The sequence below is a fragment of the Enhydra lutris genome, unplaced genomic scaffold (genome assembly GCF_002288905.1).
Source record: "Enhydra lutris kenyoni isolate GAN:26980312 unplaced genomic scaffold, ASM228890v2 scaffoldscaffold21, whole genome shotgun sequence".
NCBI classification, from domain to species: domain Eukaryota; kingdom Metazoa; phylum Chordata; class Mammalia; order Carnivora; family Mustelidae; genus Enhydra; species Enhydra lutris.
This window is the reverse complement of record NW_019154105.1, coordinates 65,150,299-65,162,642: the sequence shown is the minus strand read 5'-3', so window position 1 is coordinate 65,162,642 and position 12,344 is coordinate 65,150,299. Positions and strand designations below refer to the sequence as shown.

The 12,344-nt window shown below is 49.6% G+C and overlaps 1 protein-coding gene across 1 annotated transcript in view; it reads left to right on the top strand.

Moving 5' to 3' along the window:
* The window catches only part of LOC111148881 (epididymis-specific alpha-mannosidase-like), a 54,403-nt gene that overhangs the window by 13,927 nt on the left and 28,132 nt on the right, over window positions 1-12,344 (top strand). Inside the window, 4 exon segments of the mRNA XM_022505669.1 lie at window positions 2,461-2,566; window positions 5,342-5,514; window positions 6,286-6,374; window positions 7,611-7,788. Coding sequence (XP_022361377.1) covers window positions 2,461-2,566; window positions 5,342-5,514; window positions 6,286-6,374; window positions 7,611-7,788 — 546 coding nt within the window.

Genomic DNA, 12,344 nt, shown 5'->3' with positions numbered 1-12,344 from the left:
GAAGAGACCCTGAATTGCTAAGGAAATGTTGAAAAAGAAAAACAAAACTGGGGGCATCACATTGCCTGATTTCAAGCTTTACTACAAAGCTGTGATCACCAAGACAGCATGGTACTGGCGCAAAAACAGACACATAGACCAGTGGAACAGAGTAGAGAGCCCAGATATGGACCCGCAACTCTAACGTCAAATAATCTTTGATAAAGCAGGGGGGGAAAGCCCGTGGGAAAAAGACAGTCTCTTTAATGAATAGTGCTGGGAAAATTGGACAGCTATGTGTAGAAGATTGAAACTCAACCATTCTCTTACACCATACACAAAGATAAACTCATAATGGCTAAAAGACCTCAACGTGAGGCAGGAATCTATCAAAATCCTAGAGGAGAAGATAGGCAATAACCTCTTTGACACTGGCCACAGCAACATCTTTCAAGACATGTCTCCAAAGGCAAAGGAAACAAAAGCGAAAATGAACTTTTGGGACTTCATCAAGATCAAAAGCTTCTGCACAGCAGAGGAAACAGTCAACAAAACAAAGAGGCAACCCCCAGAATGGGAGAAGATATTTGCAAATGACAGTACAGACAATGGGTGATATCCAAGATCTATAAGGAGCTAGTCAAACTTAACACACACAAAACAGATAATCATGTCAAAAAATGGGCAGAAGACATGAGCAGACAATTCTCCAAAGAAGACATACAAATGGCTAAGAGACACATGAAAAAATGTTCATCATCACTAGCCGTCAGGGAGATTCAAATCAAAACCACACTGAGATACCACCATACACCAGTTAGAATGGCCAAAATTAACAAGACAGTAAACAACATGTGTTGGAGAGGATGTGGAGCAAGGGAAACCCTCTTACACTGTTGGTGGGAATGCAAGTTGGTGCAGCAACCTTGGAAAACAGTGTGGAGATTCCTTAAGAAATTAAAAATAGAGCTTCCCTATGACCCTGCAATTGCACTACTGGGTATTTACCCCAAAGATACAGATGTAGTGAAAAGAAGGGCCATCTGTACCCCAATGTTCATAGCAGCAATGGCCACAGTCGCCAAACTGTGGAAAGAGCAAAGATGCCCTTCAACAGACAAATGGATAAAGAAGACATGGTCCATATATACAGTGGATTATTATGCCTCCATCAGAAAGGATGAATACCAACTTTTTTATCAACATGGATGGGACTGGAAGAGATTACACTGAGTGGAATAAGTCAAGGAAAGAGACTCAATTTTCATATGGTTTCCTTTATTTGTGGTGCACAAGGAATAACACAGAGGACAAGGGGAGATGGAGAGGACTAGTGAGCTGGGGGAAATTGGAGGGGGAGATGAAGCATGAGAGACTGTGGACTCTGAGAAACAAACAGAGGGTTTTGGAGGGAAGGAGGGTGGGAGGTTGGGTGAGCCTGGTGGTGGGTATTATGGAGGGCAAGTATTGCATGGAACACCGGGTGTGGTGCATAAGCAATGAATTCTGGAACACTGAAAAGAAATAAAAAATAAATATAAAAAAATATTGATGACTTACCTCTTCCTCTCAAACTAATAATACTTAATACTATGATTAATTGAATTTAAATTTTTAAAACCTTTGAAAAAATACTTACCAGTCGATCATGAGACAACATAAGCAGGAGGCCACTCCTTAAAATCCCTGGCCTGTAATTCCTGAAATGATCAAGTCGATAGAGAAGACATAGCAGCTGAAGAAGTGTTGAGAATACAGGACAATGATAAGACATGACAGGGGAGTCAAGACCCCATCCTGGACTAAACCCACACCTGTAACAGGGCATTCATTGAACAACTGGGAACATTTGGATGAAGTCTGGATTAGCTACAGTGTTGCATTAATGGTAAATGTCCTAATTTTTAGAATTATACTATGGCTCTAATTACCCCATCCTGACAAAACACACAGTGAAGGAATAGGGAGCAGGTATGTTATGTCCAACTGTTACTTTCGAATGGCTTAGAGAAAATCATACCAAGTTATAAAAATATGGGGGAGTGCTATGGCAAATAGGTAAAGAAGGTTCGCAATGAATAAAACTGGGGAAGGGATCCATGGGAGCTGTTTGCAAAATTCTTGCAAGTTTTTGATACTTCTGAAGTACTTCATCAGTGTAATTTAACAGATATAGATACAGACATGGAGACAGAGGAAAAGGTAGACAAGGTGGTAGATACAGAGGTAGACATGGCAGTAGAGACAGAAGTAGAGACAGAGCTACAGGTAGTTTCAGGTGGAGGTAACACAGATCAAGTAGCCGCCATGGGCCAGGTGCTGGCGTGGGTGTTGGGAGGCAGGTCTGACCTGATTCTCTTGCAGAATGAATGCACATGCGGGTGTGGAGAAGGCACCATGAGACACCGGAAGCATGTCCCCACAGACCTAGCCCAATTCTGGGGTTCTAACCTGGCTTTGTTCTCTCTCCTTGTCACCAAGGTCCGCCATCTCCTGGCCACAAGACGTCTGGAGTTTGTCATCGGGGGCCAGGTCATGCATGACGAGGCTGTGACCCACTTTGATGACCAGATTCTGCAGCTCACAGGTTAGGTCCCCCTTCCCCACCTCAGGTTATCCTGGGGCCTCCAAACACACTGGGACTGGGTTCCTGAATCCCAGCTCTGGGCCGGTCTTTCCCTCTGAGCAGGACACTGCGGCCACGTGAGTGCAGGGGTGTGGAGCGTGGTCTCAAGACCAGATGGCCTGGGTCTATCCTGTGTCTGTGCATTCCCAGCCCCAGGACCCTGGGCAAGGGATGTCCTCTCACTGGGCCTCCCTTTCCTCATGGCCCAAAGGAGTTTGACGGCACAGCCTCCCTCACAGGGTACTTGTGAGGATCAAATTGGGACAATTCCTTGGGGCACACGAAGTGGAGCCCGTGGCTCCCAGGAGATAAACAGTGAGGGTTAGATGCCATCCCTGCCATCCCCACCAGTACACAAAGCACCACCTACACCAGTGAGGCCCCCCTCTCTGCCTTCATTACTCAGGCCACCACCTGTATCATCAATGCCCCCCCTCCGTCCACACTGACAGCCATAGCACTGTGTACACCACCTGTGTCATCATCACGATGACCACCATCATCACTTCCAGCGTCATTACCACCAGCGTCCCGACTGCACTGCCCCCATCCGCACCCCACCCAACCACCGCCACCACCCCTGCCATCACCACCCATCCTCCAGCATGTCAGTGGGCAGAGGCACGGGCCCTCCTCCTCGCTCTGACGTGTCTCTTTGCCACGACAGAACCCCGCAGGCTGCCCACTGGGGAGGGAGGAAATGGAGGGGCCCCCGTAATCCTGCCCTTGAGGGCCGCCCACACCCACCTTAGTTTGAGACCCGACACTTCTCTGGGGGGAGAGGCACCCGCCCGCAGCACTCGGTGACCAGGGAAAGCTGAGCGTGGCTGCCGCCCCCTCTTCCCGCTCACTGAGGGGCCAGCTCCCCAGCTGGGAACCCCCCCACAGAGGTGGGACTACGGCAGGTGCCCGAGTGAGAACTGCACCCCCCGCCCCCCGCATCCTGAGGGGGAGAGCCCAGCTTGGGTCAGGGGTGGGGGTCCCACTGCCGCAGTGCAGAGAAAGGAAAGGTCTGGCCAGGAGGGAGAGACTCACCTGTGACCGTCCCGGCAGCTCTGGTCCAGGGGTTGTCTATCGGTAGCTCTCGGCCAGGCCCCCAAGCCCCTACCCCAGGGTGTCTATCATCTGCAGGAATGCTATGGGGTGTAGGCCAAACTTCCTTCTCCTGTCCCATTGGCCAGGATTCTGTCATGTGACCCGAAGGGCCCTCAAGGGATGCTGGGGAATGGCCTCCGACACTGAGCTCACAGCCCATTGGCCAGGGCAAGGCACGTGCCTTGGAAGGCGTGGTCTAGCTGAGGGACTCTGCACCTGCTGAGGCTGAGAGGGAGGGTGGGCTTCTGAGACTAGAAGAAGTAGGAGGACGCCGTTGCATGGGATAATTAGCAGTTTCCTTCAATAATCACCTCTTCATTTGGGGCTCAGGATGCTTTGTGGTAGAGAGCCAGGAATCTGAGGAGCAGCGACTTGAGTCTTAAGGGCATGTCCCCTACTGCACTGGTGGGTTGGTTTGGGGTCCCCTTGGGCAGTTCATTGATGTTTCCCTGTGTCTTATGTACCTGCCCTGCTGGTCCGCAACAGCTGCCCCAGCTCCAGGCATCATATTGCCATATATTCTGACTCAAGTCAGAAAAGGGACAAAGGGACATTTGTCCTGACTCGCTGTTTTTCTTTTAAATTAAATTTATTTTTTTCCGTGTTCCAAGATTCATTGTTTATGCATCACACCCAGTCCTCCATGCAATACGTGCCTTCCTTAAAACCACCACGAGGCTCACCCAATCCCCCCACCTCTGCCCCTCCAAAACCCTCAGTTTGTTTCTCAGAGTCCATAGTCTCTTACGGTTCATCTCCCCCTCCAATTTCTCCCAACTCACTTCTCCTCTCCTTCAGCCAATCTGACTTTCTGTTTTTAAGGTGGGAAATCTTTCCCCAAAGCAAAGCAAGCTTAAGGCACACATCTTTTTGGCTCCAACTGGGGTCCATGCCCAACTCTGGCTTCCAACCAGGCTGAGAAAACAAGTATCTGACAGAGGGGAATGAACTTGCCACGAGTGGCTGAGACCAATGGCAATTCATCCTTTGGGGTTGGGATGGCACCCCCTGAACAAAGTGAGGATTCTCTGAGTGCAGGAGAAGGGGATACTGAACAGGCAGCCATCAGGTCTGCCTGGCTCTGGCTCCCTGTCTATAGAGAGGGCTCTTCTTTGTACTACCTGCCCTCTCTCCTCAGATGCTATTGTCCACTCCCTCATAATCCCTGACCCACAATCTCCAGATCTTTCCTCACCTCTGCTGCTCCCTCCTGGTCTCCTCTCCTTCCTGCACACCCTCTGCGTCTTCCCCCTGCTGTCCCTGAGGGCTAGGAGTCCTGTGCCAGGTCCGTGCGCTCTGGCTTGTCCTCATCAACTCTTGGGTGTATCACACCCCGAACTTCTCAGCCACTGATGCCTGCCAGCACTCATCCCTCTTGACTTGACCTGGCCTCTGGTCTGTTCATGGCTCTGTCCAACAGGCCTGGGGTCCTCTGGAATGGCTCAGGCCCATGTGGTGACTCTAACGTCATGAACAATTAAAGGAAACATCGGGGAATCCTGGTGTGGCCCCCTCAGTGTTAGGATCTCCTGCAGCCCAGCCCCAGATGACACTCTAGCTCATTGGAAGGGCAGGGGCCCTTAGTGAGCAGGTGGCAAGGGGCCCCCTCCTGTCACCAGCAAGGCGGTGCTCTCTTTGCAGAAGGACATGGGTTCTTATATGAAACCTTTGGGATCCGGCCACGGTTCTCCTGGCAAGTCGACCCCTTTGGCGCCTCTGCCACGACCCCCACCCTATTTGCCCTGGCGGGCTTCTACGCCCACGTCATCTCCCGGATCGACTATGACCTGAAGGGTGCCATGCAGAAAAACCAAGTGAGTCATGAGCCACATGCGCTGCTGCCTCTGGCCGCTCCCTTCATCCCTCTGTGTGCAGGGCCTGCTCCCACGCTCTTGGAGGAATGAGTATTCTCTCCAGCATGACTCAGGCAAGAGTGGTCTGAGACAAATGCAAGCTGCCGTGGGCAGCACCAGACAAAGGTGGACTTGGGCTCTAGTGGGCGAAAGAAGCAACATCATCCTGAGCCCCACGACAGTCCACGCTGCACACTGAGCTCCCTTTCCACATCTGCACACATCTCCTGCAGCTGACTCTGTGTGCTCCATTGGGCTGGGTGGGGCCTCCACATTTCTCCCACGCAGAAACTGAAGCACAGAAGAATCAGGGAACATGCGTGTGGTTCCAGCATCCCGCTGGCTAGTACTTAATAGAAGCAGGATTTCTCCCTCCTTTGTGACCCTGACTGGGTTCTAACCATGAGGGCAATGAAGCAGCAGACTGCAGGCTTTGTAAGAGGCGGGCAGCTCCCTGTGCCAGGAGGTATTCAAGCAGAGCCAGAATGAGCTTCTCTAGCGGGCCTTGGCAGAGACAGTGCTGCTGGAGGTGGAAGGGTGCAGGAGCAGCCTGGCTCCTTCTGGAGGGCAGTTTCCATATGTGACTGTGGGGGGTCTGAGGGAGTCGAGAGGAGCCCACAGAGGGGATGGAGTCCTGAACCGTGGAGGGAGGCCCAGATGGGGCTGGGGGAGGTGGAACCAGGGCAGCTGTGTTGCCCCTGGGCCTTTACTCTGTTCCCTTGGGGTTTTCAGAGTCTACAGTTCGTGTGGCGAGGGTCCCCATCCCTGGCGGCTGAGCAGGAAATCTTCACGCACATCTTGGACCAGTACAGCTACTGCTCGTGAGCACCTCCCGGGGCAGCCTGTGTTCTAGGCACCCTCCCTGTAATGTATTACCACAGACACTGCCCGCTCTTCATCCACCCGCTTGGCAGATGCTCTGCATGCTCCAGCTTACAGACAGAGAAACTGAGGCAGGGCCGCTTAGCCCTGGCCCCATGGTCAGCTGTGTCGGGGTCTGGGTGGTTCGGGTGGCGGGCTCCAAGTTCTTCACATCATTGGAGCAGCCAGCCTGTGGGCTCTTAGAGGTAGGAGGGCCTGGGTTCAACCTGCTCTGGCCCTTTATACCTGGGAGGCTGTGGGCAACAGGCTTGCCGGTCCTGGAACAGGAGAGATTAGTGGGCAAGGTGAAGGGCAGATGGTGAGAAGGATGCCAGACACGGACTTCAGGACCAGTCATTCTGTTTGTCAGGCCTCACTCTGTGCCAGGCCTGAGCCCAGTGTTTTCTATTGATGTCTTTCCTTTATCCTTCATGACAACCATCAGGACATTTTATGGATGAGGAGACAGGCTGAGAGGATCCAAGTGGCGGCTCCTGGCGGCTGGTCCAGGGTCCACCCTATGATACCTTGTGCAGCCCAGAGTAAGGCAGGGAGGACCCTAAAGGGGGCATCCAGACCCGCAGGGTCAATCTTGCGTTCTCTGCCATGTGGACCAAACTGGAGCCTGAGGCAAGAGGGAAAATCCAGAATACTGCCCTTGTCCTTAGAGAAATGTTGAGATTCTGTTCATGACAATTTGCCTTGCATTAAGTCTGAGTTTTGAAATAGGACACTAACTTATCTCTATGTCCCATACGGAGACTTGACACTGCCTTACAGTTCACCCCGGGGCACAGTGCCTCTCTCGCCTCATCCTGCTCCAGCCCTGCTCAGGGCTTTGGATTCATGTCTGATACTGTGATGAAAGGAATCCCATGAGATCTCCAGGGGTGGAAGTGGGGACACACAGACTGTGGGCTCCATGTGGTGGATGAGGCAATGTGGGCCTGGGGAAGGGGCTGTGTTCAATGTCCCATGGCTGGTGAATCATGACACATGGGATAGTGCCCCATCTGCTTGCAGAGCTCTTGTGGGCCAGCACTGAGCTGCCCATCACACAGGTGGGAGAAGGAGGCCTGAGCAGTGGTCTGCACTCCCTGAGCTGCATGGGTCCAGCTGCACCCTGCCTGTCCTTCGGGACCCAAGCTGCCTCCCTTCTCACAGATGGGCTCCACTAACTCTTCACTCTCCTGCAGGGAAGGCTTTCACTGGGATGGCTCGACTCTCTCCCCAGAGCCTCCCCCAAATAGGAAATTCCCGGATATGATTGAGCCTGTCGATGAGAACAACATTAGATACTATGTCAATCTCCTTGTGGACCTTGTAAAGGAGCGGGCCGCCTGGTTCCGGACATCACATCTCCTCTGGCCCTGGGTAAGGCGGGGTCCCACACCCCAGTGTTCCCAACGTAGTCCTGGACTCCTGTCCAGTCTCCCCCAACCAAACTTTCACGGTTTGGGCCAGTTTGCCATCGTCAGCACCTGGCCGGTGCCTCTTCCCTGCTCACCACACGGCATCATCTCTTCCACCAGCTCCTCCCGCCACCCGGGACTCTCCCAGCTTCTCCCACCCGAAATACAGTCCCTGGCCCATGCCAGCCCCCAGCTCCCTTCAGCTCCTTCCTCCTCCCCTTCCCATCTAAGTGTTGGGATGTGAGGCCTGGGCAGGAATCCTGGCCCCCCTGCTCTGTCGCTGTGTGCCTTACCCCCCGGGTCTCAGTTTCCTTATTTCTGAAGTGGAGATCATGACAGGTCCTGCCTCACAGGCTTGATCTGGGGCCGACAGGAGACATGCCCCATGACAGTGTCAGACACTGACGTCCTCCTCCTCCTCCTCTTGCTCCTCTTCCTCACCATCACACGCTGAGTTCTCCTTCACTGAGCACCCCCAGCGCACAGGCATCTTCCATGTGATATATTTGTCTCATACACTCAGTGTGCCCCATGGGCCTAGGATGCAGGCATGGCTGGTATCCCATTTTGGAAATGAGGGACCTGTGAACCAGAGAGGTCAAGGCATCGTCTTGAGGCTGTACAGCCACATTGTAGGGCAGCTAGGATGGGGATTCGTGCTCAGACCCTAGCGGGCACTTCCTAGCCTGTCTTCTTACATCTTGACTGCCTTTCTTGTTTTCATGCATCTTTAGTATTTTAGCCATTTTTATTTGTTATTACTCTTTATATGTGTGAATATATTAATAAATGAGTGTTTGAAGATAACATCCCATTTTGTAACACATTAAGTCAAAATGCAACTATATGTGACTTTATAAGAGTCTTAACACATAGAAACACAAAGAAACAAAATAATGATGTACATACTTTCTCAGGAGTTCAAAAGCTGATTGTTATTTGCAAAGGAAAACAGAAATCCTGGCAGCAATGATTTGTGTCCAGATCACAAACCTCTGCCAGTCCTGCTCTGGACCCTCCATCAGTGGATGCATTAGGAGGTCTTTCACAGTGCTGTTCCGCACCTGTACATGTGGAGTCTGGGCCCACGCACATGGCATGCCAGTGTGCCCTTTGTGGAGACAGCTGTCAGCAAACAGGGAGCCCCTGGTGGGAGCCAGTCATGACGGCCTCAGTCTGACTAAGGACCCTTGACTGCAGCAGGTGTATCTGGGGCCGCTGCAGCCCCACACCAGGGGTCTGTGCACAGCGGACAGGGAAGGAACATTGCAGAGCAGCCTCTCTCTCCCCATCACTCTTTGTTGTGAGTTCACACCAAATTCCTAGGCGAGATGATGGGGATAGACTCTTTGAATCCACGTCCTCAGGCAGTGTGAGAGCTGATGCTCCTGCAGGCCCATCACACTCACTGGCTGCTTGCAGGACGGATCTGGCTGGGGCTCACCTGCAGATCCCATGAGAACTCATGTTCCCCTCCTGTTTTGTTCATGAGAGGTTGGGAGTGACCTCCCCTAGGAAAGTTCCAAAAGCCAGGAATTGCAGATGTTTCAGGGAAGAGATGGGAGCTGGCGGGGTGTGGCTAGGGTGTGGGCCATGAGATAAGACACCCATGTGACACTTGGAACAGCTTCACCCAGACTCACACTCTGAATTCTGCAAACTTTCGACAAGGACAACTGGGAATTACCGTGACTGTCTGGGGGTAACTTGAGTTAATGCTACAGCTCTCTCTCTTTTTTCTTTCTTCCATTTTTTTATTTTAAAAGATTTTTATTTATTTATATGCAAGAGAGAATGAGAGAAAGAGTGAGCACAAGCAGCGGGAGCGGCAGGCAGAGGGAGACGCCAGCTCCCCCCTGAGCCAGGAACCTGTTGCGGTTCTCGATCCCAGGACCCTAGGATTATGACCCGAGCTGAAGACAGATGCTTAATTGGCTGAGCCACCCAGGTGCCCCTCTCTCTTTTATATGGAGATAAAATTCACATATCATATGTTCATTTTGTGTGCAACATAACGATTCCATATTTGTCTAGGTTGAAAAATGATCCCCACAGTAAGTCTACTTAACATCCACCTTCATATACAGTTACAAAGTATTTCTTCCTAGAATGGTTACCTTTAAGATCCATTCTTTTGCAACTTTAAATATACAATACAATATTATTACCTATAGTCACCATGCTGTCCCTTACATCCCCAGGACTTACTTATCCTCAAACTGGAAGGTTGTACCTTTCGACTCCTTCACCCATTTTACCCGCTCCTCACCCCTAATTCCATAATTCTGTAAGTGAGATCCCATGGCTTTTGTCTTTCCCTGTCTGACTTACATCACTGAGCATTCTGCTGTCAAGTTGTCCCATCCATGTTGTCCCCGCATTGAGATTTCCTTCTTTCTTTAGTGGGCATTATTGCCTTGCACGTCCGTACCACATCTCCTTATCCACTCATCCATGGGTGGACACTCAGGTTGTGTCCATGTCTTGACAACTGTGAATAATCAGGGTAAAAGGACATAGAAGAGCATGGAAATGAACCCAGGGGTGCATACATCTTTTCAAATTAGTATTGTCATTTTCCTTGGGTAAATAGTCAGATTGCTGGATTATGGGGTAGTTCCATTTTTCAGTTTTTGAGGAAACTCTGCACTGTTTTCCATAGTGGTTACACCAATGCACACTCTCACCCACTGTGCAAAAGAGTTCTCTTCTCTCCACACTCTCGCCATTACTTATTCTTTCTAGTTGTTCTGACAGTAGGCATTCTGACAGCTGTCGGGTATACCTCACTGTGGGTTTCCTTTGCGTTTCCCTGATGATGAATGATGTGGACCTTGTTTTCATGCATCTGTTGTCCATCTGCTGGTCTCCTCTGGAACAATGTCGAGTCAGGTGTTCTGTTCTATTTTTATATATTTTCTTTGTCTTGAGTATTGAGTTCTAGAAGTTCTTATGTATTATGGATATTAATTCCTTATCAGATATTTGATCTCCAAATATTTTCTCCCATTCAGTAGGTTGACATTTCATTTTATCAGTGGTATCCTTTGTTATGCAGAAGGTTTTTTAAAAAATGTATTCCCACTTGTTTAGTTTTGCTTTTGTTGCTTTTACTTTTGGTGTAAAATCCAAAAAAAACATCACCAAGATAGATATCAAGGACTGTACCCCCTCTGTTGTCTTCTAGGAGTTTTATGGTTTTAGGTTTATTCAAATCTTTAATCTATTTTGAGGTAGTTTGTATGTGTGGTGTAAGATGGTGGTCCCATTTCATAATTTTGCATGAAGCTGTCCAGTTTTCCCAACACCATTTACTGAAGGGACTGTGATTTCCTTAGTGTATATTCTTTGCTCCTTTATCACTAATTAACTGATCAGATATATATGGTTTTGTTTCTGGACTCTCTAATCTGTTTGTTGATCTGTATGTCTGGCTTTATGCCAATACCACACTCTTCTTAGTACCACAGTTTTATAATGTGGTACAAAATCAAGGAATGTGATGCCTCCAGCTTTGTTCTTCATTCTCAGGATTGCTTTGGCTCTTCAGGATCTTTTGTGGTTCCATACAAATTTGAGGACTGTTCTATTTCTGTGAAATATGCCATTTGAATTGCATTGAATCTGTAGATTGCTTTGGGTGGTATGGACTTTTTTTATTGTATCTTTATCTTTCTTTAAAATTTTCATTTTATTTTTTCAGTGTTCCAAGATTTATTGTTTATGCACCACATGCAGTGCTCCATGCCATACGTGCTCTCCTTAATACCCACCACCAGGCTCACCCAATCCCGTACCCCCTTTCCCTCCAAAACCCTCAGTTTGTTTCTCAGAGTCCACAGTCTCTTGTGCTTCATCTCCCCGTCCAATTTCCCCCAACTCACTTCTCCTCTCCTTCACCCACTGTCCTTTGTGTTATTCCTTATGCTCCACAAGTAAGCAAAACCATATGATAATTGACTCTCTCTGCTTGACTTATTTCACTCAGCATAATCTCTTCCCATCTCGTCCATGTTGATACAAAAGCTGGGTATTCATCCTTTCTGATGGAGGCATAATACTCCATTGTATGTATGGACCATGTCTTCTTTATCCATTCATCTGTTGAAGGGCATCTTTGCTCTTTCCACAGTTTGGCGACTGTGGCCATTGCTGCTATGAACATTGGGGTACAGATGGCCCTTCTTTTCACTACATCTGTATCTTTGGGGTAAATACCCAGTAGTGCAATTGCAGGGTCATAGGGAAGCTCTATTTTTAATTTCTTTTTCTTTTTTTTTTTAATATTTTATTTATTTATTTGACAGAGAGAGACACAGCAAGAGAAGGAACACAAGCACAGGGAGTGGGAGAGTGGGAAGCAGGCTCCCCCCTGAGCAGAGAGCCCGATGTGGGGCTTGATCTCAGGACCCTGGGATCATGACCTGAGCTGAAGGCAGAGGCTTTAACCCACTGAGCCACCCAGGCGCCCCTCTATTTTTAATTTCTTAAGGAATCTCCACACTGTTTTCCAAGGTT